The 21,958-nt window shown below is 34.7% G+C and overlaps 1 protein-coding gene across 6 annotated transcripts in view; it reads left to right on the forward strand.

The window, feature by feature from the left end:
• The window catches only part of LOC145247521 (mitogen-activated protein kinase kinase kinase 13-like), a 280,001-nt gene that overhangs the window by 145,778 nt on the left and 112,265 nt on the right, over positions 1-21,958 (forward strand). For all 6 annotated transcript variants that reach the window (XM_080109342.1, XM_080109340.1, XM_080109343.1 and 3 more), the window contains exon 2: positions 539-729. In XM_080109342.1, coding sequence (XP_079965468.1) covers positions 557-729 — 173 coding nt within the window. In that variant the 5' untranslated portion in view covers positions 539-556. The remainder of the gene's footprint in view (positions 1-538; positions 730-21,958) is intronic.

Genomic DNA, 21,958 nt, shown 5'->3' on the forward strand with positions numbered 1-21,958 from the left:
AAATTTCAATCCGATGGGTATATATATATATATATATAAGTAAAAAGGAAGAAATATTAATATCATTTTCACTGACATTAATTCTTCTAGACTCGGCCAATAGAATCCAAGCCATTGTTAAGAGGGCTTATTTACTGTTGACTGATGTATGTCTGTTTTTGTGCAGTTCTAGGAGGTTCACCCTCCAAGGCTTTGCGGTTTCCCTTTGAGAAGGGATTGATTTATTGCTAATCAGCTGTGGCGTCTCTACTGGAGAAAAAAAAAGATTACATTATATAGTGTTGGTAATCTGTACCTTAAAATTTGTCTGACGTCACTTCTGCCGAATGACTTTGTAAAGAAAGAAGTGCAACTCTTAACGGAAGCCCATGTTACTCATTCAAACAAAGATTTTACTCTTTATTAAGCCACCCTTGGTGTATGATTAATATTTCCTGTTAATTGCAGTGATATATGACCAGTAGTTTATCGGTTAAATATTTTCATAAATACAGAAAAATACTTTTCTAACTTTCTCTTTTATTTGGTCTCTTTTCAGGTCGTCTAAATATCAATCATGACGTTAGAACGAAACATTCTTCCAGAATACAATGCTACTGACGGGCCGGCCATGACAACTAAAACTGCTGTGCTAGAAATTCCTAAGAAGGATGAACCTATTAATAGCCGGAACAGTCCGAGTACGCTTAATGTGCTTACAACAAGTACGGACTTGGAGTTCTCCAACAGGTAAAAAATTCAGTTCCATTTTTTTTTTCACCATCTTCATCACCTAGCTTTTTTTCTTCATCACCTAGCTTTTATTTCTTCATCACCTAGCTTTTATTTCTTCATCCCAGCTTTTTTTTCATCACAGCTTTTTTTTTCATCCCAGCTTTTCTTTAATCACCTAGCTTTTTTTTCTCATCACCTAGCTTTTTTTTTCTCATCACCTAGCTTTTTTTTTCTCATCACCTAGCTTTTTTTTCTCATCACCCAGCTTTTTTTACCTAGCTTTTTTTTCTTCATCACCTAGCTTTTTTTTCTTTATCACCTAGCTAAGGGGCTACTAATTGGAACCATGCTTGAGAAAGATTAATAAGATGTTGGTTTATGTTACATTTGAACTTCTGCATATCAGTAGAGTCAGGGAAAGCAGGTAGTAGGAAGGGAATTCCAAAGTCTAGGTGTTTGAAGGAAAAAGCTATTAGAGTAGAAAGCATTCTAGCATTTGACCTCATCAGTGTAGGGGTGTGATTTTGTTGCTAAGTGGGTTTGCTGAGGATATGTACATTGTGGGAGCGCAATGCAATGAATTCACCAGAGCACATTCCATTAAAAATACTGGTAAAACACCTAGCTTTTTTCTTAATCACCTAGCTTTTTTTCTTCTTCACCTAGCTTTTTTTCTTCCTCACCTAGCTTTTTTTTAATCATCTAGCTTTTTTTTTCTTCATCTAGCTTTTTTTCTTCATCTATCTTTTTTTTCATCTATCTTTTTTTTTTCATCTATCTTTTTTTCTTCATCTATCTTTTTTTCTTCATCTATCTTTTTTTCATCTATCTTTTTTTCTTCATCTAGCTTTTTTTTCTTCATCTAGCTTTTTTTTCTTCATCTCGCTTTTTTTTCTTCATCTCGCTTTTTTTTCTTCATCTCGCTTTTTTTTCTTCATCTAGCTCTTTTTTTTCATCTAGCTCTTTCTTTTCTTCATCTAGCTCTTTCTTTTCTTCATCTAGCTCTTTTTTTCTTCATCTAGCTCTTTTTTTCTTCATCTAGCTTTTTCTTTATTACTTAGCTTTATTTCATATTATATAAACAAGGGAGATAACCCTTCTCATCCACTTCTTTATTTATAAAAAAAAAATGGAAGAATACCAGGACAGGTAAATTTAATTCCCCGAACAGAACAGTTTTGCATCATCATCATGTCCGCTTATGAAGATTACAATCAAAATGGAATAATACTAAACCTTATGTCTAGAATCTTTATTCAAATTTTGATCCAAATTTAATACATGATTTTAATTCTCAGAAATGTCTAAAATCTAAGGCTTACGTTTAAGGAGTCTTAAGAAGAAATTCAAATCAAGGGAACTTTGCTTAATTGGTGTCTAATGGCTATGGATCAAATTTAATGCAAATCCGATATCAACAAGAATTTGTTAACATTAGACTTGAAAACAACCAGGTTGTAATCAACTGGGAAGCAGCCCCATTTTATTGCATTGAATAAATGGACAGTTCCTAGAAAGGAATTCTCCTGATTAAAGTTATGTTTAGCTCGAAATACACAAAGGAAGAAAGGAAGATTATTTATAGTGGTTGTAGCTAGACGAGTTTTGCTGTGAATGTTTTACTGGAGGGGATGGGGGGGATTAGAGTTAGTCAAGCACGTAGGATCAAAATGACAAAAGAATAGAGAAAGACTAGTGATGTCTCTTCTGTGAGAAAGAGGCTGAAGAGAACAGGGGAGATTACTGTCCCCACTAGATTGCGAAATTGATTTTGTGCTCTGTCAAGGCAGGAGAGTATGTTCTGAGTGGCACCTCTCTTGCTGTTTTTTTTTTTTTTTTTTTTTTTTTTTAAGGCATGTTTCCACTTGAATATAAGAGGCTACTTATTGGAACCATGTCTGAGAAAGATTAATAAGATGTTGGTTTACATTACATTTAAACTTCTGCATGTCAGTAGAGTCAGGGAAAACAGGTAACAGAAAGGGAATTCCAAAGTCTAGCTGTTTGAGGGTAGAAGCTATTAGAGTAGAAAGCTTTCTGGCATTTATGGATCTCAACAGTGAAGGGGTATGATTTTGTTGCTAAGTAGGTTTGTCAGAGGTATGTACATTGAGGGGGACACAAGTGCAATGAGTTCATCAGAGCACATTCCATTAAAAATACTGGTAAAACAGGCACAGGGATGCAACATTGTGGTAGTGGGACAGAGGTTGAAGCCTAGTTGACAAATTGGGATCTATTAGATTGGAGGACCTTTTTTGGACCATGTAATAGTCAGTTTTAGGTTGTTTTTTCCCCCTAAAATCTGTACATTTATTGTTTAATAATTGATAGTGATCAATTGTAGAATAGAGGCTGTTGAAATGTAGCACCAATTTTCTTTCTTCTTCTATATAATAAAGTAAAGTTAGTCTCTTCGATCTCTATACCCACATTTCACAATTTCAAATTACCACGTGATGTCAGCATCGGTGGCCATGTTGGCTATTCAACCTACAGAAGCTCATTTAGTCTGGATTTGATAGGAGAGTGGTCTGTTTGTGCTGATATCTACTGTGTCCCCGTCATCATCACAGGAAGCAAATTAAAAGGGACTGAAAATTGGAATAAACTACAGAATACACATAAAGAAGAATGCATGTTTCAGAATATTTTGTGTAGAGGTGAACGGCAACTGAACAGTATGTGCACCAGTGGTATTCACCCTAGGTAGGTTGAACCAGTTTCCTTTAAAGGAGGAAATGTTAAGGAAATATTAAATTCACAAGTGGTTTACATTCACATGTATATCCCAATCAGGGGAGAGATAACGTTGTTTTTTAGTTTTTGCAGGGATATGTCGACATCCTCCTACATACAGCACCTGGTATTTTCAAACTGTCACCTATTTGGTACTGATCAGGTGCAACGTTGCTTAATTTCGGTGATTTAACGTGAATTGATATGTTGATGTGATTATGCAGTATTAACGGAACGGTGGAGCATAGTAGTAGCAGTAGTTTGGGGAATACTCGGGAATAGAAATCTAATAACGAAAATATCCTAAATGCGTTGACCTGTTGAGTGAGCCAGCGGAAAGTGCACCTGCTGCTGCTGTTGTTGCTGCTTGTGACATCCAACGTTGGAATGTATCGATCATCATCATCTTGACAACTGGAAGTAATTGTAAATACAGATATTCCGAACGCCAATCGGCAAGTTGTTGGCTTTCATTTTGTTCAATCCTAACCCATGCTTTCTATTGACTGTACAGTTACTGGGGTTGGGAGCAAAGAGAAGTATTTTTTTTCTTGTGTGTGTAATTTATTTGTTTTTGTTTGCAATACTTTTGAATGAATTCAATTATTTATACGAAAGTGCATTTTTACCAAAATGCGAGTTGGGAATAATTTTGCCTTTAATCAATTTGGTACCCCCAAATGGGGAGCGACATATGTATTGTTTAAAATAAGATTTCGAATCTCGCTAGATTCAACCACTCTGATGAGTCGTAGATGACAAAACACGTGTCAGTAGATAGATAAATGTCATCACAAATAATAAAAAAAAAAAATGGTATATCTAAAACATAATTTTCATGGGTGTAGGAGATTTAGAGAAGATCTTATATGTATAAACGATAATGATGAATTCGAAAAAAATAAACATCAGTTATATCCAAAGGAGTTAGAATTCAATTGTGAACATAGAGGACATCAGGCTATATTTCTGGATTTGGATATAAAAGTTGAGGATGGGATTTTTCTTTATAAAATATTTGATAAAAGAAACTCTTTCCCTTTTCAAATAGTTCGTATGACGCATAAAGATAATACCTGCCTTGTTTTTATGTTTTATAGAACCATTATATCAGAGTTTTTGAGAATAGCTCACGTTACTTTAAAATTCATAGATTTTATATCACCAGTTTCTAGCTTAGTAATAAAGATGATAAAACAGGGTGGGGATAAAACTAAAATATTTAAACAGTTAAATAAAGCATTGGTTCGTTATCCTGATGCTTTTGAATCGTATAAAATTAACCAGAATATATTAATAAAGGAAATCCAAAACTATTTTAGTAATGTATAAAATGTATTATATATAAAAAAAAAATGGATATATTTATAAATATTTTTAACCTTTATATATATATTTAATTTTAAATAAATAAGAATGTAAATATACAAAATACTAATCATAGTAAGGGGTCATATGTAGTCAAATGGATTAATCCTAATCTTATAAATACAAGACTGGTAAATTAAAAAATATATCCATTTTGAATTTGGAAACAAATGAATCTCACAGGTAAGGAATTCCTTTTTAGTCGCGTGCAAGCGACTCTATAAGTCACTCCGTCGATCGGTCGGTCTGTCTGTAACACTTTTGTGCTTGGCCTTTTTGGTTAAGATCAAAGGTCTGTTGTTAATAGATGCTGTTCTTAGCTTTTTAAGTTTTCCTTGGCCTTTTGGCCAAGATATGAAATTTTATTAATATTATCTTTTTTGTATTTTTTGATATAAATAAAAAATGTTTTAAAATTGGGCTTAAGTAGGACCCCCCCCTCTCACCACACACACATAAATTCAAATTTAAAGGGGTAACCATGATAAAAGATGCTGGCTGAGAGAAAAATCATTTAAAATTTACAACAGAGACGAGATGGATCAACCAACCTCACCATCTCCCCTTCTTTTTGAGTTGGCCTTGTGCCTAAGTTTTTTGTTCATTTTCCCAACTGTATTTTTTTACCTGTGAATAAAAAATTTAATATCTCAAAGTGTAGTATCTGTTCTTACTACATGCTGTACTTATGTTTGTAACTTTGTAATATAAAGTGGGGGATCACTTTTCTGTATTAATTTAATGCAAACTGATCACCCACTTTACAACCAGTCAGTCTCAAAGCCATTCAAGTCATTCTCCAGATCATTCAAGTTGTTTTTGAAGGATTCCAGTTATTTTTTAAGCATTCAAGTCATTCTTAAGGTCATTCAATTCATCCTTAAGTTCATTAAAGTCATTCTAAGTCATTTACTTTTTATTTATTTAAGTCATTTCAGCCCATTTTTCGGTTATTTTAGTTTAACTTTAAGAATTTCATGTCAAACCTACATTCATACATTCATTACACGAGAGCACGCGACTAATGGCTATTGGCCTTGTTATAGCATGAATAGGCTAACCAAATTAATTAAGAATAGGAAACTAGATCTGTAACATTTTTTATTCTTAATAATAAGGGAGGTGGTGTTTGATCAACACTGCTGGGGAACCATGATTTAATATACTGTTGTTTTTTACTTCCCGAAACAGTGTTTCATGGTAAACAACTGATAATCCCTTAAATTAACATTAGTACTATAGTGAATTCGAGAGAGCAAGTTGATGCATTGATTGCAGGTGATTATATGACTTACTGACTAGATAGTTTTCTAAAGAATGATAAAAAATATAAAAATTAAATAAGTTTTTTTTTTTATATAGTTTTAAAGGTTAAAAAACTTCCAAGACATATATATATATATATATATATATATATATATATATATATATATATATATATGTATATATATTAGTGTTGGGACAATTGATCAGAAGCAGAACTTTTTTAGGGTATCAGAATCGGAAAAATCTGTGCCTATTTTCCGATGCCAAAAAGATTTTTTTCAATTCTCTTTTTTCATTTGACTTTAAAACAAAGACTTACACTATTGCTAGTAATAATATAAATATTTATTTTGAACTACCAATAACGGTAAAAGCTATAGACCTCCCCCGCCCTCAAGTGTGTTTTTACGTCTTTTTGGAGGGTGGGTAGGTGGGGGCATGTTAAACACAGGATTCACACCACAAAACAAGCTACAATAAATGAGTTGAAAGCAACCATTGAAAGAAGATGTGTCAATATACCAATTGAACTGATTAGGAACGTTTTCGTTTTAATCAGTGAGCGTTGTCAGCTGTTCATGGACTACAATGGCCAATAATTAGAACATTTTCGGTAATTAGCTGATTTCTATATTTGTTTACAGTATTTTGATGTATGAAACTTATAATAAATGTTGGTTTTATGATCAATTAAAGAATGTATACGTTTGATTGCGACACCCTGTATATGTGTCTGTGTGAAAATATTTAACCGATAAACTCTTAAACTACTGGCCACATAACACCGAAATTAACATGAAATAGTAATCATACACCAAGAATGGTTTATAACGAGTAAAATCTTTGTTTGGATGAATGAATAACGCGTACAGAAATTTGTCAACAAGTTGAAATGAAAATTGTTCATTTCATCTTGCCGACATCTCTATTACTTTTGCGCATGTGCAAATTAAATCTAAGCTACAAGTTAGTTAATTTTAAATTTTTCTCATCTATCTGTCAATTGCTCAAATGCTAGGGAAAGTGTCTGGAGCGCTAAAAATTTTAGTTTCGATACTAGCTGATGGCACCGAAGTCAATTTTTAACTTTTGAAGTCAGTACTATATGTATATGTATATATATATATATATATATATATATACACCGTATATTTCAGCGTATAAGACGACCGTCAGATAAGACGAGGTATAAAACTGGAGCAAATTTTAATAAATTTATCATATATCAGTTGTATAAGCCGACTACTAAATCATGAAACCATGTTTATTCAGCCTAGGCTAGAGATTGCAATACTCGGTATCTTATGAAATATTAGTTCTTAAAGATGACTTTTTTAACTTTAAGAGTCGTCTTATACACCGAAATATATGGGGTATATATATATATATATATATATATATATATATATATATATATATATATATATATATATATATGTTATTCAATCGAGAATTAACTCTTTAATAATAAAAATGAAATGTGCATGAATTAAAATATATAGGTAGGGTAAAGCCGAGGGCTCCTCTGCTAGTCATTCTATATTATTGACCGGCAATAAAGCAAAGACTGTTGGAAATTCATGACTGAAACTTGGCGGACAAGTCAGGCATAGACTGACGTTGATTTGTACCAAATAATGTTGGATTACAGAAAAGGATTATGAGGGGTGGAGGTTGCCATGTAAATGGAGTGTCTAATTTGCATAATGCTTTAAAAAAAAAAAAAAACAGCTTTTTATGAATTCATGATTGTTATACTATCCACCTTACGGACTACAATGAACTCTTCCTCTTACTACAAATATCAGACTCCAATGCCTCTCAGGGTGTGGATGTTCCCATGTAAGATGCTTAGCAGTCAGGCTGACGTGCAACCACTTGCTTAGCTGCCGTATTTGTATTTTCTTCAATGTACTTTGTTTCATTTTATCCAGAGTTCGTATCTTTCAGTCTATAACACACACACACACGTTTGCACACACACACACATATTTTAGTAGGGAATTCCGACGTTGCCCGAGATTGAAAGATGATCAATGAATATTTCACCCTCCTATATTTTTATTGTCATCAAAATCTGTGAAATTGCCCATTTTTCAATCAAATCGATTGATTGCCTGCCTAGTTGGGGACCACCGTGGTGCACCGGGAAGAAGCTTCACATGCTTCCCTGCAGTGACTTAGTTCACCATACATTGTAGTTTACATTGCACTGTAGGAAACCTACTGTTGATTTTATAAAAAAAAAAAAAAAATTATAAAGGTTTGAGTTTAAGTTTAAAACGTCAAGTATCACGGTTCAAGTGTGCTCTTAACAGAAACATGCATTTCGAACGCGCCCCTGTCTTTGCAAAGAACCTACTATTGATTTTATATACCAGGCCTTTCGGGCAGTGATTTCTTATTTCATTTTCAGACATATGAGCACAGCTTTGTGTATAAATTTATTAGTAAGTCACTAAAATAAAATAAAAAAGAATAATCGTTTTATCAGCATTCAGAAAATATTAAACATTTGCATCCGAAGGACGCATACATATTCCAACCTTTTGTAAAAGAATAAAATCGTTTATCTTTTGTGTTTTTATAGATTGCGCAAACCTTTCAGAAACTGCTTTGATGTTCACTGCAATTAGTCTAGGTTTGGTTGTTTTGGAACTCGTTTCCTCTTTTGTTCTGTCTCGCCCCACCTCCCCACTCTCTCCCCTCCCCATTCCTTTCGTTCTTCTTCATCCTGTGATGACAACGTTTGAATAACGCGGCTTTAGTTCCATCTTATTTCACACTTGGTCAACCCTGTTCTCTTTAATTTCTGTCATTTATTGAAACGTCCATGGCAGTCGTACACGCATAAGCAGCAGTATGTGCATGGGCTGTTGTACACATATGGGCAACTATACACGCATAGCAACCATACGTGTATAGGCAGCCATACAATACTGAAATGTTTAATCCTATGCAAATAAAAACAGATAAGTTATAATTTGTAAGAATGACTGTAAACTTTGGATCAAACATTTATAGACATGTGATACCACGTTACCCCACTTGACCGCAAACGCCAACACCACATGTTGTAGTCTTTTTCTTCTTTGTCTTCTCTTCCAGCCATGTCGTCTTCTCTCGTGCACGGTTTCACAAAATAAAAATAGTAAAATATAAAAAAAAATAGTAAAATGAAATAAAACTAAAAAAACAAATTCTTGCACATTCCGTTTATAAGGCTGGGCTCTGGATACATGTGGGACACCATTGTGGGAATCGATCATCTGTATTAATGCCCATTTCTGAGGTTCCTTTTTTTTTCTGTTGAGACCATATTCATTAGTCAGTTGACCAATTCATCTCCTCATTTCAGTTCCTAAAACTTTTCTGATTTTGTCCAAGTCGCAACCTGCCTTAAACTGTGTCAAATTCGCAACTGTCCTCAACCCTTGCAAACCCAAAACTCTCCGTAAACTGCCCTTAACTGTCACAAAAGTCACGCCTAAAACTAATCCATGAATTAACTCTAAACATATCACCTCTTATGTCCAATATTTTGTCTGTCCCCAATAGCTTCATTTGTGTATCTTGATGAACAACTTCCTCTCCATTATTCTGCTGATAAACTTATTTTCTCTCTTTTTTTAATGTTTTTCTTAAAATTCGTTGGTAGTATCACAGACATACTAGAACAATACAATATTTGTTTTAGAACCGGTAAAATATATTCTCCAATGCATGAAATCATAATACATAACCAAGAGAGATAACATATGCTGTATGGCTTTCAAAACCTGCTCCTAATAACTGGAGGACTTTCTAAGCATAGTGTTATAGGTGCAATCTAATATACCTATTTCAGTAATAATGGACTTGGCTAGAGATTATAAATCCAGTTGCATCTAATATGTGATTGGATAGTGATTCATGGTAATTCTACAACAGCCATCATAAATAAACACAGTTACGTCTAAATGTTGCAGCAGTTATGGCCCCAGAATCATGATGTGTACTTCTGTAACATAATTTTGCTAATAAACTTTTTGTTAACTATACCACTGTGGATGTCTTGATTATTACTGGCCCACAAGGCTACAACACTAGCGACGAGGGATTCAAAACTTACACCGCTACAACATATTGGCAAAACATTTTCAAACATCGCAGAAAGACTTGTACTTCGGCTATTAATTTATGTGCTTCCATTAAAACCAACTTTCAAAGATTGGTGATTTGTAATTTAGTAGTGCAAGATTTTGCAACACCAGTTGCAAACTTTTATGCTTTGTGCCAGGAGATTGTAAGCGAGAGGTTCTCATTGGATGCCTTCCAGCCAGCCTGCAGTTGGATACGAAGGAAGAACCGCAGAGAAGCGACGAGAGGGGAGATGGGAAAGAGTATCCAGATAGAAAAGTGGAGAGGATAGAGAAGCAGATTTATTGCGGACTCGTTTATGGCTAATGCTGTCGTGTTTGGCCAGGGACCAAAATGTTTTTGCAATTGCCTCTCGGAGCAGCTAGACAAGGGGGAATGATTGTTTGAAACATTCTGCATCGAGTTCTTTGCGTTATTGATTCGAAAATATGCAGTTGTTCTTGCTGCAGTTCTTCTCTAAGAGTTATCGGTCGACCATTAAATTCTGTTTCTTTCAAGTGGTTGAAATAAAATCCTGCAAGTCAGAAGCCATTTGCTAAATAACTAATGCTTCTTTTCTCTACAATAACCGACATGAAAATCCTCGGGTTTTTTTGTTTTGTTTTTTTAATCAGTCAACTTTTGCAACTTTTGCTGTGGGTATTTCGCTGCAGTATGCAGAGGGTATTTTGCTGCAGTAAGCAGTGTGTTGCTTAATGTCTTGAAAGGTGTCATTGAAAAAGTTCTTGCAGTTTTTAACTTTTAAATTCAAATGAACATATCTCAGTTCAAACAAAACTTATTGATTGAAATAAGCACCATCAGAATTAACACAATTTTGCCAAAGGCAAAACAAGTGCATTTATGTCAGTATCGTAAAAATCTTGCATTCTGGTGGTGATGAAGTCGCTGAAGGCGTTTTTCATATCGTTTAGGTTTTTGAAGCATTTCTCATGCAGAAAGTTGTTGAGATGCTTGAAAAAGTGGTAGTCGGTAGGTGAGAGGTCTGCAGAGTATGGCGGATGAGGCAGTTTTGTAGCCCAATTCATTTAACTTCTGCAGGGTCGGTTTAGCAACAAGTGGTTGGGCATAGTTGTGGAAAAGAATTGGTCCTTTTCTGTTGACTAATGCTGGATGTTGTCGAAGTTTCTGATGCATTTCATCCATTTATTGACAGTACTTCTCTGCTGTAATGGTTTCACCTGCATTCAAAAACTGTATGGACGAGACCGGTTGCAGACTACCAAATCTCTTGTTTTGATGCAACTCTGGCTTTGGGAAGTGTCGTGGAGCTTTGACAGCGTCTAACCAAGGATGGAATACTGCTGCCATATCTGAGCAGGAGCTGCTAAAAACAGCCTATCCTGCCTTGACAGAGTACAAAATAGACTTCGTGGCTTAGTGGGGGATGCCCTTTTCTCTACCCTGCAATCTCTCTCCTACAGAAGAGACGTTGCGAGCCTATCCTTGTTTTATTGTTATTTCCATGACAGGTGCTTGTCTGAACTCCAATCTCTGGTCCCCCCCTCACCAATCTTTCACAAAAAACACCCGTCTAGCCGAATCCACTGTGAAAAATTTCCCTCACTCTTTAGCTGTGCCTAAATCAAAACGTGGATTCTATGAACAAAGCTTCTTTCTTAGAACTGCACGCCTGTGGAACTCTGTTCCGTCTGCCAGCTTCCCACCTGACTACAACTTGGATGTCTTCAAGTCCAACGTTAACAAATTCCTAATGAACCGCCCCTTAAGTAAACACTTCATCAAATCTCCACATTAACGTACTGTACTTGGAATTAACCCTTATCCCTGAGTGGCTTCCGGGCCTTGATAAGTGGTGACCACCGTGTAAAAAAAAAAACACCGAGTTCAGCGTCGCCGGTTGTTGCAAAAAATCCACTTTTCATCGCAAGTCACAATCCAGTCTAGAAACGGGTCGTTCTTGTGTAAAAGAAGGGAAGATGACACTTCATAATAGCATTTCTTTTGGTTATAATTTAATTCGTGAGGCACACATTTATCGAGTTTTTCATCCTTCCAATCTCTCTCAAATGGTTGGAAATTGTTGTATACATTACATCCAATTCAGAAGCAAGTTCCACCACAAAATTTCCTGAGCCACCATTGTGCTGTGCCTTCAGTAGTGGTTTCACTTTTAAACTTTTCACTTTCTGCCACCGCCGTGAAAACATTTTTAATTATAACTTATTTTTTTATATAAAAATAATTTTTCGTTTTAGATGTTAAATTTAGGCTTTATTCTTTCAAACAAGCAAAAAATAGTTATAGGCACCTTCAAAATTCATCACAGAATTACCCCCCCCTCTCTATATGTAACACGATGTAAATTTATTATAAATTAATATTATCAATATAACTTTTGTACCATTTTAAAAGAAGAGGGACAAAATAAACTAGAAATAATTTTTTTTAAATATTTTCCATCGTACGAAAATAATGAAATTGCGAGACGAAAATCTTGTTTTACATAATTGGTGCTTTAAAATAGCGTTCCCATGTAGTAGGCATTCCGAATGTGAAAACATACCCGTGTTTAATAAATCTATCCAAAATCAACTAATGGTCAGATTTTCATGAAATTTTTGGTACTTATTGATTTTAGAATGAAATTATATATAAAATGTAGTTTACGTAAAATATATGAGGAGAAATATTTATTTTTAGTGCATGTTCTCTCTCCATATTTATTTTTTCGAAATTCAAACAAAATATATTTAAATCAATTGAAATTTCTATTATGAATGATAAGAGTCCAAATAAATAAAAAATATTTATTTTTTTTTAAATTTAAATACACATATTGAACAAAACCTTACCTTGAAGTTGCAATTAAAAAATTGATATAAATTTAATATTATGTTGTCTTTTTTTTAATAGCGTTTTTGCTAATCAATATGTACTATTAAATAAATTACCAAGAAAAAAAAAAACTTTCTAAAAATTAATTGATTATTAAAAGATTAAAACGATTAAAATTCCATTATTTAAAAATGTTGCGTTACAACATAGATTTTTAATTGTGTTTAAATTTTGTTTTACATATTAAGTTATAATATAAAGATGATTCTTGCCAGCTATTTTATAGCCAGATTAAAACCGATTTAAAAATACTATTGCACAAATAATAAATATTTTATAGACTACTCTCATATATGGTTTGTCTTTTTTTTTTTAGCAAATAAAAGTATGGAAACTTGTAATTAACCAAATGAACAGTTTAGTAAAACCGTATCTCATATTTAATATACAAATGGTTATAGTATTATTAATTATTAAACTGTGTAAATCTTAAAACCTAACAAAATTATAACAAAGATTAATTATTAATTGCAGTTTAAAGAAGATAAACAAAGGTTTTTAAAAATCATCAAGTCAGTTCTGCTTTTCCTTACTCCGTATAGTTAACACGAGTCTGACGTCACGGGATCATGCGCTCCGTTCCTCACAATCTCTTGGCAGAACCTAGTAATCGGAAACCTGTAAAAAAATTATAAGTCGGCTTTCAAAACCATGCCCCCCCCCATCAGTTTCAGCCATATTAGTGTACGTACCTTGAGCACTCTCTTCAGGTTTTTACTAATTACCAGTTTTACCATATATATATATATATAATTTTAAATGGGGAAGGTCACCGCTTATCGAGATCTAAAAGGCCACTCAAGTATGAGTTTTAATGATAATGAGTGTTGAGTAAACTAGGAGGCAACTCTGTAATGATCAGTAATAGTGAAACTTGGGTCAGGTTTGTCATTTAAGAGGACAGCTTAACAAGAACTTATTTACATAAGACTTGAAAACAGTTGTGTTATAGACAGCTGAGAAGCAGTTCTTTGGTATTGTTTTCTATGGGAACACAGCTCTAGGAAAGAAACTTGGAATTTTCATTTAGTTTTCGGCACAGAGAGTAAGGGAAATCATTGACAGTTGTTGTAACTAGAGAAGTATTTGTTGCGAATGTTTTGCAGGGGAGGGAGGAGAACAAAGATTGAAGCTCAGTCGAGCAGCTGCAATGAAATTAACGATAGAGCAGAGATAGACTCGCAGTGTCTCTTTTTTAAGAAAGTTTCTTCTCCATCTTTCAAATGTTGAGCTGGTAAATCAATTAGAAACAACTGATCACTTATGTTCTATAATTTTTTTCTTGTGGTTTCTTCATCTTGTCGGATTCCAGCACAAGAATCAAAGCGAAAATGTGTGTGTGTGTGTGTGTGTGTGTGTGTGTGTGTGTGTTTGCTTTTTGTGTATGTCTGCTAAAGGCTTTTTTCCGGGGGGGGGGGTAGCTCATTCTTAAAACTTTTTATATGCTGTCTAAATGATAATATCTACGAGTTAACAACGGGGGTCGCCTGTCTATTTAATTTGCCCGACTTTGAAACGTTAAATATTCCACATTTTCGGATTGCTGCGTGTTGCTTACGTTTTTCAGTATAAAAAAAGCGAAACTCGATTCAAATCCCTGGCACACGGCCAGTGGTCTCCAGAAAGCGATGTAACGTTTGGTCAATGTCGGCTTATCACTGTCATATCAGATGGTTGCTTTCATTTCGAGACAAGACACTCCCCTAATAAACAGGGGAGTTGGTTTTCCCCAAAGTTTGGTAAAAACAAACAAATCGGGTTATTGACCTAAAAACTGTCTGGCAGAAAATGTTAACTGCTGAATAGCTATTGCTTACGTCGTCGTAACGCTCGCATAAAATGTTAACTCTACGACTTCCAGTTGATGTCATTAAGTGCAGGCACCTGTCAATTCTCTTCTTACTTAAATAAATTCAAACGTCTTTCAATAACTCATTTTTGCTGGCCGAGTGGTTAACTTGTCATGTTTTTTTTACATTTTATTTTCCAACTTCGCCTTAGGGCTTTGGGTTCGATCCTACCTACTTACCAAAACTTTTTAACCCCCCCACCCCGTGTTTCTTTTTGATTTAAGAGCATACACACCTCGAAACACCCGGGCAATGCTGGGTACCTCCACTAGTCTTCTATAAATCTCACTTGTCTGTTTAAATGTATGTATGTACGTATGTTTATATGTCTGCCTAAACCTTTCGACAGAGGCAACAGATTTTCACGACATCGGTATCATTTTGAAGCTTGACCCTTCGGACGACAAATATTGAAAACTTGGCTAAAAACATTAATTCCTTCACCCTTAACTGGGTACTTTTCTACAGGGAAGGGTCGTTTTTTTCACTGTCATTTTCGAAAGTCATCGCCTCTTTTCGATTGTCTAGCCTTAATTTAAACCTATGTCACTCCCGGTTCGGCGATGGCTGCAAGAGCTAACGCATCACGTTTTTTTTTTTTTTTTTTCCTTCTACTTTCTATTCCTTCTTCACGGTACAGGTTCAAGCCTGCCTGTCTACCATTTCTTTTTTTTTTTTTGTGCTCGCAATTTTTTTTTTTTTTTTCTCAACCAACACCTTTACACACGCGTCCACTTTCTTTTCCGCCTTCGCGTCACGAGTTCGAGCCTGCCTACTACAACTTTTTTTTTTTTTTGCTTAAGACACACCTACAAACACCCGGGCAATGCCGGGTACCCAGGCTAGTCTTGAATATTTTCTCAAGTTTTACTTGTCCGACGAAATATCCTCATGCCAGATTATCCTGATAAACTCTCTACAGGGCGAACTTAGACTCCCAAGGGTAGATAGGCTATTTTGTTTCATCTTACTCCATTCAAAGTTTTCAGAAATCAAGGGGTTCCTTTCCAGGGCTAACATTTGATTTCTATATGAGATGTTTTCCTTTACCTCTCAAATATTTAATTAATAAAGAAGCTAGGAATATTAATGCCCTTCACGCTAATTAATCAATTATGCTATGTGATAGTATTTCGTTTTAGTGGTCTTCTGGTTTTTACCGGATTCCAGGACAAGAATTCATCTAGTCTGGTGGAGTAGCCAGCTTCATGCTGTTACTATAGACAACATCACTTGGAGAGGATGTACCATTCCTGATATAAACTAGTGTGGAATAGCCATACTGAGCAGATCTTATTTGGACTGCCAGTATTATGTTATTTTGACTATTACACGCGGTATACTACTAGGACAAAGTATGCACATGTTAGGATGTCCTGGCAAAGCCATGTACACAGAGACGTTAGACATTAGAGGATAGGGTCTAGTAGACATTCAAAGTACAAGGTTGTTCTAAAAGTAAAGTCTTGTTTTTTTTACTCAAAAAGTTGAAGAGCTACAAAGACTGAAGTAGTATCAATTAAAACGAGCGACCCTTTTGTGTTCCAGAATTTATTTTCCTACATAGTCACCAGCATTCTCAATTCATTTTTCCAGAAATTCAATGACGTTTCTCTGCTTCTGACACACGTCCATAACAGGTGTTGCTTTCTTAAGTCTCACACCGTTAATATCTGCAACAGAGATAAAGCTTTCAGGTCATGAATGCATAAGTTCAGTCATCATAACAATGCAATTTGCAATCTCTTCTGATCCATTCGGGCGGAATAAAATTAGGAGGAATTACTTTTGGAACGCCCCTTGTACGAGTTTGTTACGTCAACATAACTTTGCTATTTATTTTTCCTATTATTATAGCATTCATAGAAATAAAAAATTAACATAAACTGAAACAATTTTTTAAAATCCTTTTCCTTCGTTCATCCAAGTTGTGTCCTGCCTGGTTCATGCATTGACGGTTACGACTCTTCATCTATCTCTCTCCCTCGAGACAGTTATGAATTCATTGTTGCTCATCATGCACAACCCCATTCACACCGTTTTCTCGAAAGTGTTTGGTGTATTGCCAAAGCTTTCTTTGCAGGTGTACAAACGTTAGATTGCAGTTTCTTTCTGTCTGAGCAGTGCCCATACTGGGTGATTGTCCTGACCATCATATCCAAAGAGATCTTCTGCCCAGTACAACGAGATACGAAACCATGAACAGAATTATTCCTAATTGCTTCCATATTATAGCAATCACCTGCTTTCCATGACCTCACGTTTCCCTGATTAGGGGGGGGGGGTTCTTGACCTTACCCATAATAATCCTATTAAAAAAATTTTATTCGGAAATTATATCCGCCAGAATGAGTCGACACTTATCAAGAATAAAAATAGGAATTGTCAGTTAAATGATCAAAAATATTATGAGAGAATTGAAAACCCAAAACAAATTTGTATTATTTGGCTTATTTGGATCGCAGCACAGGACCAGCATTATACAATAGGGAAAAAGGCCATTTCAGAAATGACTTAGACTAGTGGTTCCCAAGCTTTTTTGGATGGCCGCACACCTATCACAAAAATGTACATGGAAATGAATATTTAGCAATGTTATTCCAATGTTTATTCTAATCGAAATTTTAAAATATCCAAAAATTTAAACAATTTATTATCCTTATTTCTTTTTTTCCATATCTAATGATCAATATCTCGTAAGTAAAAATGTGTGAGTATTTTTTAATATCGATCCAGTAGATATCTACCTGCTGATGCAATTCTCTACCTACATGAGAGCCAGGTACGTCCAAAGATGGAGTATTGCTGCCGCATATTTACAGGAGATGCTAGGAAGACTGATCCTGCCTTGACAGAGTTCAGACTTCTGTAGCCTAGTGGGAGATGCTCGTAGCCTAGTGGGAGACCTCTTTCTCGCAGAAGAGATGTTGCGAGCCTTTGTCTGTTTTATCCTTATTTTCATGGCAAGTGCTCGTCTGAGCTCCAATCTATGGTCCCCCCCCCACCAATCATTCACAAGAGCCACTCATCTGGCTGTAAACACTATCAATAATTTCCCCCACTCTTTTTCTGTGCCTAAACCTAAACGTAGATTCCATGAACAAAGCTTCTTTCTTAGAACTGCACACCTGCGGAACTCTCTTCTGTTTTCTTACTTCCAGCTGACTACAATATGGCCGTCTTCAAGTCCAATGTAAACAAGTTCTTGATGAGCCGTTCCCCTTAAGTAATCCAATTTACCAAATTTACACTTCTAACGATTACTATGGTATTGTCCTTTTGACTACTGTATACTCTTTAACCCTTATCCTCTAGTGGTCTCTGGGCCTTGGTGATTCCCTTGTAAAAAAAAAAAAAAAAATCAACTTAGTTTGTAACGATATGAAAGTTATCTTTCAACTATAACAACCTCAAAAATTCCATTTCTGAATTTTTGAGATAAGGATTGATTATTCGTATTATTTGGATTCATTCGTCTACTATTTTCATCTTGAGTGTCATTTTCATAACGTTTCGGTTGACGTAACCTCCGACCTTCTTCAGGTGTATCTTGTCGAACTCGGGGGAATGTTTCTGTCGAACTTGGGAATTCGGACAGAATTTCGAACAGAACCTTTTATTTACTTCATAGGAATAGCATGCTCTCATCCTGTCAGCCATGACTAGATAGCGGTTCAAAGTAATTCGCAATTGTAATTTTTTGGTCGCCAACACTGAGAATTGAAAAATCAATTGTAAAAATGATATTCTCCGGAAGTAACTTGTAATTCATGGAACACCAATGTGCCATGGCACGATGGTTGGGAACCACTGGCCTAGACTCTGTTGATTTTGGTTCCGAGGGAACAAGTCCCGAGCCGGATGCTCGCCTCCTAGTCATGGACAATCGCTGCAGTCTGCACGAGTGACAGACCTAGAATAGGTATCACCTTGCGACCTAGTAAGTATCTCAGCCGTTGAGTTCATGTTAACTTTGCGTTTCTATGGCAACTGAAAAGCACTGACCTTTTTATTGATCACAACTTGGCTCGTCCAATCAATAATTTTCTTTCCTTCTTCTTCTCCTTCGGTAAATGCTACTCCTATTTCATTAAGCCGAGATTCTTTCCCAACGTTTCATCTCGTTACTCCCCGACGCCCGAGTGCTTTCCTCCGCCGCCATCGCTCCTATCAGCGACAAAAAGCGAAATGACTTGTTTCTTTCATGTCTAATCTATAAAAATGGAAGTGAAATCACTGTGTCGTCTATTTCCCCCTAGGGGTTCACAATCTCATCATTTTTTGTATAGTTCACCTTTTATAGTTACAATCAGTTCTTTAGTTATATTCGCCAATATGAACTTTGACCTTTCATTTTTTTTTTTTTTTTATCTCTCGTATTCCCTGAACCATAAATAATTTATTTATTAGGTCTCTTTAGATGCACCTTAATTTAATCAATAATTTCATTTTAGCTTTTAATGTCAAAAAAAAAAAAAAAAAAAGAAGACGCACGTGTGTGTGTGTGTGTGTGTGTGTGTGTGTGTGTGTGTGTGTGTGTGTGTATATATATATATACATACATTATATATATATATATATATATAATGTATGTATGTACGCCGGATTCTTATTTATTATACACAGAAATAGCATAAGCATTAAATATAACGTCAAATTCCTTAAAAAATGAAGTAAAAAAAAAAGGAAACAAATTGAGACGTGTGCTTGCGAGTATAATGTTTTTTTCCTAATAGTTCATTTTGTGTAAGTAAAAAAAGATGATTGAGCTGAGATCGAAACCAAAACGACAGTGTGTGTGTGTGTGTGTGTGTATATATATATATATATATATATATATATATATATATATATATATATATATATATATATATATATATATATAGGGATGGGACGATTCCAATATTTTTCCGACTCCGATACAATTATCGATTCCGTAATAAATTTCCGATTCTCTCTAAATCTCTAAACTATAAAGTTATTATTTTTCACAAATGTTTAAAAACACATTTTAAATGTTCAGATATTTTCTAAAACATAAAGATACACTTGTGAGGGATGATCTATCGATTTTAGTTTTACTAATAGGTTAAAATCAACAGATATTCACTATTTTAGTATTATTATCAGTGGAAGAATATATTTTTTTTAAAGAAAATCAAATAAAAAATCCAATTAAAAGAATCGTTTTGGGCATCAGAAAACAGGCACAAATTTTTCTGATACCGATTCCGATACCCCAAAAAGTTCCGATTTTTTTTTTCGATTCTTGATTTCGATTCTGATTAATCGTCCCAACACTAATATAAAGTGAGAATTTGTGTGTGAGGACACTTCTCAACTTATAATATACTCAATGAATTTTTTTATCTAAAAGCTTGAAAATTGGTATATACGGTATTCAGATATGTGGAAAAAATTTTTATCAGTTTTCATCCGGAAAAAAAGGACTGCTTAGGAGTAAAAATTGAAAAATTGGTACTTGAAGGTTATATGAATTTTATCTTTTGCTGTTTCAGAATGAATGTTTTCACATTACAGGTTCCTTGTTATAAATAAGTAGGTTTGAAAACACTTTTTAAAGATCGTATGAAGTTGAACTAATGGTTATCGCACTTGACTCACTGCCGTTAGGTTTTGGTTTCAATTTCGGCTTCATAGCACTTCAGTGTTTTAGTATTTGAGTTAAAAAAAAAAAATGAGACTTTTCTTTTGTAATGAGCCATGTGTAGGTATGTATACGAGGTGCCTTCAATAAGTTTCCAGACTTTTTTGTACAGGCATTTAAAATTATTGTAGACTCTTAAAAATTCAGTATGTTATTGCTATACATCTTATGAGATGACTGACCAGTTTTTATGATTTCAGGTTCAAATGAACAGTTCCAGCAGGAATTGGAATACAACCTATTAAAGCCTGATAGTCACAGCTGGTGAATTTCAAAAATGCAATCTGGATGTGAAGACACTTTAGAAGAACAATATGCAATAAAATTGTGTTTTAAACTTGGAAAAAATGCCACAGAAACATTTGGCCTCCCAGGAGGAGATGCTACCGAATATTTCATTGCTAAAAAATCAACAATAACAAAAAAAAAAATTGGCATAACTTGTATATAGATATATATATATATATATATATATATATATATATATATGACTATAATGCTCCCTATCCTGGGTTGAACATGTTGGAAAGTGATATACAAGTTGCTATTAGTGTATTAAGTGATGCTCTTTGTGTAGACAAATCGAGCTTAGGCATTTGGACGATGTCCAAACTTCGTTAATTCACTACCCGCACAGCTGCAGCTGTATAGCATAATAGTGAGACGCCTTGACTGTCGTTTGAGCGGTCAGGTTTTGATCCTGGCTTGAAGTAGTATCTTGTCTAGCTGCACTAATCAGCTGTGATACAGCGAAACAGTACTGTATGTAGATAACACACACACACATATATATATATATATATATATATATATATATATATATATATAATTCCAGGTTAATATTTTCCAGAGGTAAAATAACCAATGAAGTTTTAACAAGGTTGATACAAGAGTGCTCAATACCACCAAAGTAGAGCAATATAAACTTTCTATTTGTTTTTATATAAGCATTGATATGTCGCTACATTGCAGACTTAGCTTTCGTATAAGCTGTATCGCTTAAAGAGGTCTCTAGTTACTAGTAGCTAGTTGACTGAAACATGCTCATGAATGTGTAGCAACATATTATTGCTTATGTAAAAGCAAATAGAAAGTAAGCGATTAAGCGAAGCCCACTATTTGTTTGTAAACAAACTAATAGTTAGAGCACTGTGCAACAGCAAATGTTAATTTAATAGACATTTGAGGAGAAATATTTACAGGCATTGATTCGTGGTCCGATGGTTAGAGCTGCTGAATTTCAACACGAAGGTTGTAGGTTCGATTCACGGCTAGGAAAAGGTGTATGTCTAGCTGCACTGATGAGTTGTGATACAACGAAACAGTACTGTATGTGGATGACATATATGAATTA

Source organism: Euprymna scolopes, chromosome 25, assembly GCF_053919585.1.
Source record: "Euprymna scolopes isolate OS-2025 chromosome 25, ASM5391958v1, whole genome shotgun sequence".
Classification (NCBI taxonomy): Eukaryota; Metazoa; Mollusca; class Cephalopoda; order Sepiida; family Sepiolidae; genus Euprymna; species Euprymna scolopes.